This window comes from Rattus norvegicus, chromosome 2, assembly GCF_021556685.1.
Source record: "Rattus norvegicus strain SHRSP/BbbUtx chromosome 2, alternate assembly SHRSP_T2T, whole genome shotgun sequence".
Taxonomy (NCBI): domain Eukaryota; kingdom Metazoa; phylum Chordata; class Mammalia; order Rodentia; family Muridae; genus Rattus; species Rattus norvegicus.
The window spans coordinates 1,896,799-1,909,907 of record NC_141535.1 but is presented as its reverse complement, the minus strand read 5'-3'; the positions used below and the strand labels follow the sequence as shown (position 1 = coordinate 1,909,907).

General features: G+C 44.9%; 1 protein-coding gene and 1 pseudogene across 9 annotated transcripts in view; both read right to left on the bottom strand.

Moving 5' to 3' along the window:
• LOC148006609 (uncharacterized) overlaps positions 1 to 13,109 on the bottom strand; it is a 2,902,548-nt pseudogene that overhangs the window by 1,041,916 nt on the left and 1,847,523 nt on the right.
• Positions 1 to 13,109, bottom strand: part of LOC134478874 (uncharacterized) — a 101,562-nt gene that overhangs the window by 40,535 nt on the left and 47,918 nt on the right. For 7 of the 9 annotated variants that reach the window (XR_015672952.1, XR_015672959.1, XR_015672953.1 and 4 more), the window contains exons 1-2: positions 8,957 to 9,229; positions 7,901 to 8,207 (exon numbers count right to left, since the gene is read on the bottom strand). Coding sequence is in view for 1 of the 9 variants with exons in the window: in XM_087638929.1 (XP_087495055.1) it covers positions 7,901 to 7,913 (13 nt within the window). In the remaining 8 variants the exon portion in view is untranslated. Of the gene's footprint in view, positions 1 to 1,624; positions 2,478 to 7,900; positions 8,208 to 8,956; positions 9,230 to 11,725; positions 11,827 to 12,166; positions 13,063 to 13,109 lie in introns of those variants that run through there. The other 2 variants (XR_015672955.1, XR_015672951.1) reach the window with 2 other exon arrangements.

Here is a 13,109-nt window from a genome sequence, read left to right as displayed (position 1 = left end):
AGTACATTCCGGAAGAGTTGAGCTGCTTGAAATCTGCCACACATGAACCCCTTGTCAGGGCTACAGAATTCCACACAGAATCACTAAGAGGCAACTTCATAGGCCCTGAAGAGCCTCTCCTTAGAGATCCCCTCTGTCTGACTCTTTTCCAAAGGGAAAGGGCCTCACATTCCCAGAGACAAGTTTCCCAAGAGTCCTCCACACTGGTTCTGAAGGTAAGCCCTCAGTTGCACTGCCAAAACCTGTACAGGAGTCATGACCTCCCAACCTCCCCAAAGAGAAAGAGAGAGTGCCAGCTAGGAGAGGAGCTCTCCACAGGTTGGGGAGCAGTACAAAGAGGATCAGGTCAGTGTTGCCCAGCTGCAAGGTCTCCAGTTTCCTGTTCAGACAGAAAACCAGAAGGCTTCTCAAACATACCATCCAACAAGGGTAAAACATCAACTAGCAGAATGATATCTTTACAACAAGGGATTTGACTATTCAGCCTTACCAAAATGATAACAAAATAAGAAATGAGGTGATTCCTTCCTGGGGGGACAAAGTTCAATCCTCAGTCTTCCTTAAGGATACATTCTCTGAAAGTGTAAGGCCACTGATTCTGGCCTCCGATGTTTGGTCGTATGTTACTTTTTCCCCATTCCCATGGGGACACTCATGTACTTGGGGTATTCCAAATTCACCCCTGTACTGCAGAGTTAAGAGAATGCCTAATGCTTTCACGATGGCATAGTGTATCCTCCTTCATATGTAGTATTCAAGGACACTTAAGCAGTTTTCTTCAACCCATTTTCGTATATCTAGTTATTCTCTATCCTCTCTGTCTTCACTGACATGTGGTGAATTACACACATACTGTTCCTGTGGACTCTAGCTCCATAAATTAAAAGCTCCAGCTAAATCCAAAGTTCTTGATCAACAACTGTCACCTCTGAACCAACTCAACACACACCATTCCATGTTAAAGCATCCAGGGACCAGCTGTGATGCATACTATTAGCTGTCAATCTGATGCTATCTATAACCATCCAGGAAACAGTCACCAGGCATGTCTCTGATAAAGTATCTTGATTAGATTAATTAAGGAGGGAAGACCCACCCTAAATATAGACACCACCATTCCCTGGGCTCAGGCTTGCACTGCATACAAAGAAGAAAGAAAGCTTAGAAACAACACCCATCTTTCTCTGCTTCCTGGCTACAGATACAATGTTTCCATCCTTTTCTGAAGCAACTTCCACGCTGCCATCCCTCTCCCAGGATGCAGCCCAGACTAGGGCCAGCTCTCCTACCACTGACACTCAGTTTCCATTCCTGTGGTCCTTCCAACCCAAAGGAAATTCCTCATCAACAAAAACCTTCGACATACTATCTAACTCAGTTCTAGATAACACCCTCCTCCCCAGTGAGAACACAACAGCCTTCCCCTGACACCAAAAATACACAGAGCAACAACGACGACGAAGACAACAACAACAACAACCCTAACAACAGCAACAACAACAAAAAACGGTACCCATCATTACTCAGATCTTCCGGCCATAACTGTCGGCGCCAGCACCGACATGGTACCGAGAATCAGGCGAAAGCCTGTGGGATGAAAGAAGCACACACACACAGGTTATTCGTGTCAAGCCAGAAGAGGAAGAGAGCTTCTGGTTTCTTTATTGACCAAACTATATATCCAAAGAACACCACTTAGCAGGTATCTGTCAAGCACAGTGGGGAACCCTGGCTGAGACTTCCGTAACAAAGGACCGACTATGTGGTCTGAATAAATTAGGGAAATAACCAGGAAGGCCAGCCTAATTCTGACTCAGGTGAGAAGTACCTGGCCAGACTGTTCCCAGTTGGGGACAAAAGGCTTCCACATGCAAGGGCAGGGCTCAGCAGGGGTCAAACCTTGTTGGAGACCCAGAAGGGTCTTGTTCAGGCTGACAACACTCTGTGAATGTGAACTTCTTGTGCCACACAGTGACAAAGCACCCAGGCCCAAATCCAATACAGCTCCCACACATAACCTCTTTGCTCTATGAAGTGACAGTTTAAGAAATCTCAGATTAACTAAATGTACATTTGTTCATTTTAGTAATGCAGTTGCACCATGCCATTCTTGCATGCCAGGTAGAACACTCTGTCACACCCAAAGTGAACATCCTGGAGGGAATGAAGAGAGCAGAAATATTTCACACTGTAAAGATATTATTCCTCTGATATCATTTCCAGTGACTAATATTAATATTACTATAACAGATGTAAGAAAACTATGTAGAGATCACAGAATCTTCCAGGCAAAGGAGATTGGTATGTGCCAAAATCTACCTCAAAAATAAAATAAAATCTATCAAAGCAAGAGTTCAATCCCAGGGTCTTCAAAGTATTCAGAAGAGCCTTCCACAGGAGTAATTGAAAACACATCTTGTGCTCAAAACCTCATCGAATGGAACAAGTCCTGAAGCCCATTCAGCCTATGGCAATATCTGAAGAACAATATGGATGTTTGGAAAAGTTAAAAAACAAGAAAGCTACAGAATTTTCCCCACCAAATTCCCCTACAAAAAGATAAGAAAAACAAAGGGGGAAAAACCCAAAACAGTAATTTGGAAAACCCTCCATTTAAAAAGTACTTATAAAGAGGTCCAGAGAAGTCTCGAAAGGTAAATAAATCCCTTGCCTTGAAATCCGAGTTCAGTTTCAGGAACCCATGTAAAAGGAGAGAACTGGTAATGGGAGGATCTCCTCCCAATCTCTGCATGTGCACCCTGCTACGTGCACACATAAATCATACAAAAACACATACCATACATGTCCTACACACATACCATACACACACCCCACATAAATATCATGCACACACAAGTGGCCTCAATGCAGTATTCACATACCATACAAACACCACATACTCACACACAACATGCACACACCATATGCATATAAACACACCATACAGACACACACAAGCACACACATCATGCACATACACACATCATACACACATACCATACACAGACACACACATCACACACAAACACATACAAACACACACATGATGCGCAAATACAGACATACATACACATCATGAACATGCAGACACACAATTTCATATACAGCATAAACATAGATTATTTACATACACACACACCATACATAGACATACATATTCACATGTAGCATGTAAACATATACGTACACATACATGCACACACAGAGAGAGAATAAAATGAAATAAAGCAACCAAGTCCTTACATAAAGGAGTTCTACCACAAGATAGTTACATGGCAGGAACAACACATGGCCTTGGTTAATTCTCATGACAACCCTAAAAAGTCAGCACTACCATGTCAATCTACAGCTTAGAAAATGAAGACCGAGGGCTTGTATCTTCCAAGACCACTGCTGCAAGTGTTTTCTGCCTTGTTCCTGACTTCACAAGTACCTGGAAGGTGTAATGAAAGAATTACTGTGCCTATGGGTGTTGCTCATTCATGAAGGACTTACTTAGCTAACCTTCATGAGGACTTGTGTTCAAGTCCCAGAACTGCAAAATTGAAGGAAGAGCTGGGAATATGGTTCAGTGTGAGGAGTGGCTATTCAAGCATAAGCACCTGAGTTTGATCCCTAGAATGAATACACACTGAACAAAAACAGTCATGGTGTCTGTCAGTCCCAGATGTGTAGTCCCATAAGAAGGAAGGCAACTCCAAGAGCCTCTCACCCAGCAATCAATCCTGGCTTAGCTGCTGAGTACTGGGTCAGGGGGAGGTGTGCCTGGAAATGATTTGAAAGGGAGCTGGATAGAGTGCTCAGCAGGTTAAAGGCACTTACCTCAGAAGCCTGATGACCAGAGCTCAATTCCTAGACCCCATCAAGGGGGATTAGCAGAGAGCTGACTCTGAATTTGTGTTCTGACTACCACAGTGTCAAAGCATGCACACGTAGGCAGAACAAATGAATAATTTTTAAAAGGTGGATAGTGCCTAAGGAATGACCCTCAAAGTTCTTCTCTAGTCTGCACACACATGCATCTCCACACAATTGTGAGCCATGCATGAATGTCTGTGTGTGCCTGCACATGCTCACACATGCGCAGGCACACACAGAGACACAGGTACCGCATGCATGGACACCAAAAGGAAACTGTCAAAGACTGTTTCTAATGAAATGTTGCTACTGAAATGAGAATCCTAAGTAGTAAACTCATCTCTCTGGGGCTGTAACCTTCATGTCAAATAAACACTAAAACACTTGGGACCCACCGCAGCCTCAAGACCCCGGAGCCTCAGTGCAAATGCTTCTTGCTCTAATTTTTGTTTGTTTGTTTGTTTGTTTTTTCTGTTGCAAGTGGCTAGCTAATTCAGCTGAATTTTCCTTGGGAGCAGCAGAACAGTAATTTCATCGTGAGGTTATCATCAGAAGCATCCTTCACAGCAACTTCACTCCAGTTCACACTTCCTCTGAATATGGCTCCAAGAACTGTCCCAGCACCAAAGCCACAATGAACACTAAAACACTAACCTTATTTATTAGATGTCTTCAGAAAAAGCACAGCGATTTTTACTGTAACTACTCATATGATTCGTGTACAGAAAATGGATCTTGCATGAAAAGTGTAAGAAAGGGGAAAAGTATGTCTTCTAAGGTGACTTTGCCTCACTTAAGGCAGATTTGGAAATTATTTTCTCTTCTGTGATATAAATAGTTATTACTGTACTTATCCTGTGGGACTGTGTCGAGAAGACAGTATAAAACACTCCTGCAAGAAGGTAAGGAGAGGGGGGGCAGAGGGATGGCTCCCTGGTTGAGATCATTGGCTCTTCTTCCAGAGGACCCATGTTCATTTCCCAGCACTCACATGACAGCTCACAACTGCAGGTACTCGGGTCCAGGGTATTCCATGGGCACTGCATGCAACCGTGTGTAGGCATATGACCCATGTGCGTAAACACAATTTTAAAAATTTAAAGAGAAGTCTGATGGTGTGAACAAACAGACTATTTAACAGTTGTCTAAGTAGTTTGCCCTTCGACCCTTACTAACTAAGGTCACCAGAAAGACTGTGGCTCAGCTAGTAGAGTGCCTGGTCAGCCTGCACTCTCGGTTCAGTTCCCATCAAATGGGTAGGGTGTGATGCTGCACACCCACTATCTCAGCACAGGTCAGTCAGGTCAAAAGGATCAGAGATTCAAGATCATCCTCCATTATGAGGTTAGAGGCCAACCTGAGATGCATGGGGGGTGGGGGGGATCAAAAGCAAAACAAAAGGAACAACATAAACGTCAGACTCCCCACTTCAAATTGTTCAAGGCTGCCTACTTCCAGGAACCAATTGCAGTCCTCAGAGGGGACAATGTCTCTACCCTTGAGTGCTCCTGCATCAGATCCCAGAACCCTGCTCTTCTGAAAGACACTGTGCCTGCCATGCCCCTAGTACATTAAACTCCAGCACACAGGCTGATACATGCTCTGCCTTCTATCCTGGAGAAATTGCTTGCTCACTGAAACCTACCCTAATGGAATCCCTGAATCAAGATGGGTTAGGAGGAAGCTCTAGCTGGAGAGTCTACCATATTACCACAACAAAAAATTATCAATAGTGTTCCTACTAAATGTAAGAGAGGCCATTCAGAGTAAGAGCATTCCGCTTAGAGTCTATGTCTATTTCAGTGCCGATATAAGGAAAATGTGTAAAAGTAGTTTCTGAATTAACAAATATCAACTATGTTCAGATAGAGATTATATATGATATATATGACTCTCTGCATATATAACCCTAACCCTAACCCCTTACTCCTAACCCTAAACCCTAGCTCCTAACACTAACCCTGTGACATAGATTTTTTTTTAACATTACAGGAGAAGCTGGGAAGGCAGCACAGCCTATGAAGTGCTTGCTGTGTGTGCATGAAGTCCTGATTTGAATGGCAGCACCCAGATCAAAAGCAGGTCGTGGCAGCACACTTGTAATCTCTGCCCTGGAGAGAAAAACAAGCAGATCCCTAGGGCTCACTGGCCAGCAAGCCTAGCCTAACTGGGGAGCCCCAGGTCCCAGAGAGACCCTGAGTAGAAAGACAAGATGTCTCCCAAGCAAAGACATTTAAAGTTGACCTCTGGTTCACACATGCATATGCACACATGTGCATGCACACCCACACTCTCACTCATAAATTAAAAAGTTTTAAAAAGACTGTAAGAAAATATAAATATTAGAATTGGCGACCTAGTTGCTTGTATTAGAAAAGTTTATTTTTTTCCACTATAAGCTTGTTATACATGATATTAGATAAACGTTTTAAAAAGAATGTATGAATGAATGACTGAGCGAATAAAACTTAACAGTGGGGACTGTCTTCTCTAGCCCTCTAGCTGGCTGGCCTGTGCCAAGGAGGCAGTGTTTGAGTTGAAGGTATTCTGTTGAACTGTAATTGAGATGTCAAACCCAAGGCATTACAAGGCTAGTCAGTAAACAAAACTGGATGTTAACCTGTCAAGTAAGAAACTGAAACTTAAAACAATTTCTCCATCTCTGCTGGTGCAGGTTTTAGGAAAACATGTCTCTTCCTTTAAGTTCACAGAACAAACACAGGAACAACGGGCAAGCTCTTAGGGAAGACATCACTTCTGTAGCTCAGCGGCACTAGGGGAGTTAAAGCAAACACAGATTTGCTCCAGGTCTATGGCATTTTACACCCAGGTGGAATTTCACAAGAGGACTCTGTCTCTACCTACAGGAGGAATGAGGCCATTTACCCTCACCCACCCATACCCGCTTCACATGTTGCCAAGACCAAAGCCAGAGCAGAGTTGGTGTTTTCTCCAGGGAGACTGCAAAGCAGGCTCCTGCAGACAGAAGTATGTAAACTGTTACAAAGGCAATGTGGAGAAAGCTACAAGGAAATTACTAAGAAGTTCACGGCATGCTTGCTCACTCTCCTGTGATGTCAGCTAAGGCTGTGTAGTGTTTTGACACTTTAAAAAGTGTTGGCTTTGAAGAGGTGGCTTAGCACCTAGTAGTCCTTTCAGCATGCTAGCTCAAATCTCTGTATCCATTGTCAGTCAAGCAGTTCACAACTGCCTGTATGTAACAACTCCAGCTTCAGGGGGCCCAAGCCCTCTTCTGGCCCTACCAACAAGCAGACACAGAGAAAGACAAACACACACACACACACACACACACACACACACACACACACACACACACACACGAATAAAATAAAAACCTTATAACGCGTTTTATACTATTGATTATAGTAAAAACGTCACGGGAGCAACATTAATGACCACAAGGAAGGGTGAGATTTTATACGGTTGTAATAAATGTTACAGAAATACACTGACCAGAGCATACTAAACAGCAGAACTAGCAAGTGAAACAGTAATATGGGCTCTGTGGACCCACTGTTGTCAACGGCAACAATAGTAAAGAAATAACTAGAAATGTACACACGAACCTAAGGGTTATTTTTGGTTTCTCCAGACAGGGTTTCTCTGTATTTTGTCCTGGAACTCACTTTGTAGACCAGGCTCGCCTAGAACTCACAGAGATCTGTTTGCCTCTCTGACTCTGCAGGGATTGTAGGTGAGTGACACCACACCCAGCTCATACAAAAAAAAAAAAAAAAAGTTGTTCCTTTATAAATTTCCCAAATTTTTAACTTTTTGATGAATATATCATTAGAAATATTTGTGTACTTATAGGTGATTCCAGAAAAAAGAAAAAAAAAAAACCTGTAAAGTGCCTTAAGTTCCCTCAGAGTCTTTGGTATCTGCACCTTAGTCCCTCATTTTACTAAGCGATTTTCATAGTGTTGAGGAGCAGAATCAAGGGAATGCCTCTTAGCCAATGTCTTAGTTTCCTGTTCAAGCCCAACCCTTCTGTTTATTCAGCAGGGTACCCCTCGCTTACCTCTCCAGACCATGCAGCCCCAAGCTTGTCCTCCTCCTAGGCGCCCACTTGCTCCCAGGTGGCCAGGAAGAAGTGGGTAGTGGGGAAACTGGACCCGGTCAGCGGGAAGCCTGTGCACAGGTAGCAAGCAGCCAGACTCAGCACAGCCCAGGAGGTGTCCTCCATACAGGATCCAGCCACTGCTGTGACTAGAGTGGATGTCAGCCAGGAATGGGGCAATGGCTGGGAAGTCAGTAGGTAAATCATCAATGACATATTAAGTCTCCCTGGGTAAGTCCTGGGTGGAGATGATGCCATTGGTGCCCACCTACAATAAGACCACAGGGCGGTGAAACAGTTCAGCAGGTAAGGGCACTCTGCTGTCAAACCTGATGACTTGAGTTTTAGGACCCGACAGACGGTGGGATAAAAAAAAAAAAAAAACAAAAACAAAAACAAAAACAAAAACAAAAAAAAAAAAACTGGTTGTTCTCTGCTCTTCACACGCATGAGGTAGCACGTGAATCCCTCCCCACATAAACATTTTTAAAGGGCAAAACCGTGGTCGCTCAAAGTGGTGGTGGGCAACCACCAGTCGAATGCACCTAAGGTCTGAGTTCTACTCGGGTCAAGAAGACTCCCTCCTCTTTGCAGGTTGAGACACATTCAGGGTAACAAACTCAACTTTGGCGATAGTGCTCAAGTGCACTGCGACCCACAGGTGCGGCCACTCTTGAACCTGCTCATCTTTCTCCACCACTGCACACCTTGGGCGTCGTGTCCTTAATTAGATTGCTATGCCTGCGTGCACAGCCTCCCACCGCCCCTAAACACAAACCGCACTAGCAGCCTCAACTTCATCTTCCTGCCTGGGAAGTTGAAGTAGAGGGGGACGGTTCCAACTCTCCCTTGAAATGATCCTTATTCCTCCACAGTAGGGATCAAGAAGCTGCAGCGCCACCGCTAAGCCCGGTCCCCAGCGGCGATGACAGTTAAACGTTGAGGTTAGTTGCTCCACACCCTGGGAAGAAACTACAACCCCACACCAAGCCACGCACCTCTGGGAGCTGAACTTACATAGAGGTTGCTGAACTGGACACCGTAGAAGCATAGAGGTACTGCTAGCTTCACAGCCGGGGAGCTTTCAAAGTCGCCCTCCTGTGGCAGCAGATCTCCCCACAAGTCCCCGTAAGGAAAGAGCTCCACAGGACGCAGAGCCCCGGCTCGTGACAGCAGCACGAGCACCAGGAGCAGCGATAGGCGGTGATGGCGCCTGGCTGTGGGGTCCCAAGACATGCTCATTCCTCCCTGGCTCTGCCCTCCACACCTCGAGTCTCTGCAGGCCACTGTGCCTGCAGATGCCCACTCGGACCTTTGGTCCGCAATGCGGACCCCAAAACCGCGCTGATTGGCTACAGCTCTCAGCCACTGACCAATCAGCGACTCTGAGAATGTATGCCAGCGGCTACTACAACTGGTTCTCATTAGGTTTCCTAAGACTGCTGTAGTTTGGTAGAGCAGCCAGCCTGGGAAGGTGAGACTGTTGGCCGGATCTGGTCTGGGCTGTCCCAAGTACTCCTGGGCTACCCACGACTCTCCAGTATGGGTAATGACGCTGCAGGAGGTGATCTCCTGGGCTGGAGGGACACTCAGTGCGCGGGCAGCTGTAGGTTCTAAGCGACTGTGCGCTCTAGGTTGGCAGAGCGAGGGAGGGTAATGAGATTACACACTGGAGTTTTCTCCCTGCCCTGGCGTCCCAGGTACCCCTCTCGCAAGAGGCCAGGCCATCGGATAAAGATTCAAAGAATCTTTGTCTCTATCCGGGGACTGCTCCGCCCCACCCGCATTTCCTGCTGAGAAGCATGCCTTTGTGAAAGGCTGACCCCCAAGTCCTATCCCCAATCCCTGGCTAACCTTTGGGAGGACACTGCCACCCTCTGAAATGTCCTCCCCAGCTGTTTACCTTCCCTGGGGCAAACCACCCCAGCGCAGACTGTGAATCCCACTTTGTGTGACACCATTCAATTGAAGCCTGGAGTGAAGCTGCCTGGCGCCAGGGCGGGACAACTGAGTGTTTTCTCCCAAAGTGAAGGAACTGCCCTAGCAGAGTCCATAACCCCAGCTGCCCTGTAGGGCTGGAAACCTCACAACCTGTGAGGTGCACCTGTGTTGGGGAACCCCCTCCACCATAAACATCCCCTCTGCTCTAAGCCTTGGGAGCCGGATGAGATTTTATTACCATTTTAATATCAGGAGCGTGAAATTTCCCACGTATAGCCAATTTTCTCTCAGCTAGGCCCACCCGCCACGGGATCCTTAGAAGCAAAGGTAGTTTTTAAAAAAGCCTTAGACATACTTTAAAGGACTCCCAAAACCAGCTTTCTCGTTGTGTTTTTCCCAGCCATGTAATTCTTAATTATTTATATATTATTTCATATATTTCTTTAAAATTGTCTCCAAGGGGCCAAATACTAAAATCCTTGAAGATACCAGACTGACAGACTCCTAATCAACACAACAGAAAAGGCCCAGAGCAGTTTGTCCCTGCAAGCTGGAGAGAGCTATGTTTTCTCCCTCAGAAAACAAACTGAAGCTTGCACTTTTTTTGCCTCATTTGTCCCCCTGTGACCAACTATTTACATTTTGCTGAGGACAAAATGGTGTCTCAGAGGCAGGAGGCGATTTGACTTGTCCAAATTATTTACTCTTATTTACTCTTAGTTATTTATTTAACCTTATTTACTCTTCCACCCACCGTACATTCTGCTTCTGGCTCAACATTTCTCCTCTGGCTAAGCATTCCTCCATTCAGCATAACAATAGCTCTAACTTTGACTGGAGGTCTAGCCTACAAATTAGAGGCAAACCAAAATCAAAGATGGAATCCCCACAGCTTGATTTCCTAGTGTTCTCTTTCTTGTATAAATGCCCATCCTCCCATGCACTCCTACTCTCCAACAACCCACCCCTGCCAACCTGAGAAGGGTAGGCTAGCTTGTGAATTCTGACCAACAGAATGGGGCCATAGTGATCAGAATTCACTTCAATGGCCTTTCTGTCTTGCCAGTCAACACCATATCTCCACTGGTTCTGAGGAAGCTATATACTGCCTTAGGAGGGCAACACATAGTAAAGAACTCCAGAGAGTCTCTGGTCACCAGCCAGCAAGAATCAAACTCTGCCAAGAGACCTGTAAATGAGCTTCTGGAGTCTTGAGATAGCACCACAACCATGGTTGACTTTGGTTGCAGCCATGTGATAGACCCTTGAAGAAAGGGCCTCATTTAAGCCATAACACATTCTTAATTCATAATGACCCTGAGAATTACTAAATATGTGTTGTCTTAAGGCATTTCATTTGAGAGGAGTTGCTGGACATAAATAGATAACCAAATCAGGAGAACACTGTGCTAAGGAAACTAAACTTGAAGAGTGTTTGGTTTTTTTTTTTTTTTTGGTTTGTTTGTTTGTTTGTTTGTTTGTTTTTTAAGTGATTACTGTCACGTGACTGGTGTATGTCAAAGTTTATCTTTAAACCCAGTTTTGTCTTGTCTCTAGACTTCTACCTTCAACTGCAAATTGTACTGACTCAATGGCATTTTTACTTTCCAACGTAACTTAGGTTATATTCACCTCTGGCTATGCTACCAGCTGTCAAATGCCACCTCCTACATTTCATGATGTAGAACACTAGTCCCGTTCCCTGTGGTGGGCAAATTTTTCCACCAGTCTACAAATGACCCTTTGTATCCCTCAAGGCATGAAGCAATAGTCTTCAGAATGCTTTCCTGGACAACAACTTGATTTAGAAGCCTCTTGCTCAGCACATACCCCACGTTTACTTACCAAGGTGGAATGTCTTCCCATATCTCTCTTGTGATCCAATTAGACACCTTCAGTATGTTTTGGGAGAAGAAATGTTGTCTTATTCTGAGCCTGTCAAATGCCTAGAAATTCGAGGAGTATTTGTTGAGTGAGTAAAGCCAAGCAAGCCATCCTGGGACTAGGACCCAGTTTTGCTAGCCCAGAACAGCGGTCTTTCTCACTGTTTACCCCACCTTTTCTACTAATCGGACCTAATTTGTAATCCTCTTTACCAGGCTGCTTAGCAACACACCCACTACTGTACTCCAGTTTTCATCAGTCTCTCATTCATTTGGCAATATTCCTGCAACTTACCCAGGTGGGTAAGCTATGAGGGCTTTCATGACCTGGTCCTCGACATTACTGGCCCATGATCACGATTATGTTTGGAAACTGAAGCATAAGTACAAGGCTCTAACATACCATGTAGTCACCAGCAAAACAGGCAAACTGACTTTGAAAGTAAAGATAGTACTGGATTTGATTCCTACATAATCTGAGGATCAAGAAGTGAATCCGGCAGAGAGATGGCTGAAGTGAATGGTCTTGTGTCCCTGAATTACAGCTGTGCTTAAACAGACATTCTTTGGAGTTTCTACATTTATTTTTAAATGACTCCATGGCACCAAAAGAGAGGCTTCTCCTTTAATATGTCACTTTGTGTCTTGGGGAAAAGGCAATTTCTGTCATAGCTGTTCCACTAATCAGAGGGAAGAGCTGCTTCTCTGGTACCTATATCTCCGTTTGCAAGGATAGAATTTCTGTGAGCTGCCCAGCTGGCTGAAGAGGCAGAGGCCCCTTTCAAGCTCAGATGATAAGGGACTACAGAAGTGTTTAGTCCTCTTGGATTGGGTCCTTACGGTGACTGACACCATTTGAGAACTGAGATTATTCTATCCCCCTCAAGATAGGGACTGAACCAGACACCATGCTTCCCAATAGATCTCACGTGACTCTCCACACATTCCTATTATGAATACTGTGACCTCAAGAATGATGATACTTCCTGTTATTTTGCTTAGGAAAATGAAAGCACATCTGTTCCTCTGTGTGTAGATAGATGCAAGTTCTCAAGAGTACGTTCCATGCATAGGTGGGGGAGCATGCTCCATGGTGAGTCAGACGAGCATGCTCAACGGTGAGTCAGATGAGCACGCTCCAAGGACAGGCCAGAAGTATATGCTCCATGGACTGTCAGACAAGCATGCCCCATGCAAAGTCAGAGGAGCACACTCTGTGTGTAGACCAGCTCTTGTAGTGCTCAGGGACTCTTTGCATAACTTTGCTATCCAACTATATTCCAAGGTTGGTGTGATGGCCTGTGAAAAAATAGAATAGGGCAAATTAGCACGTCTTCTCAGACTGA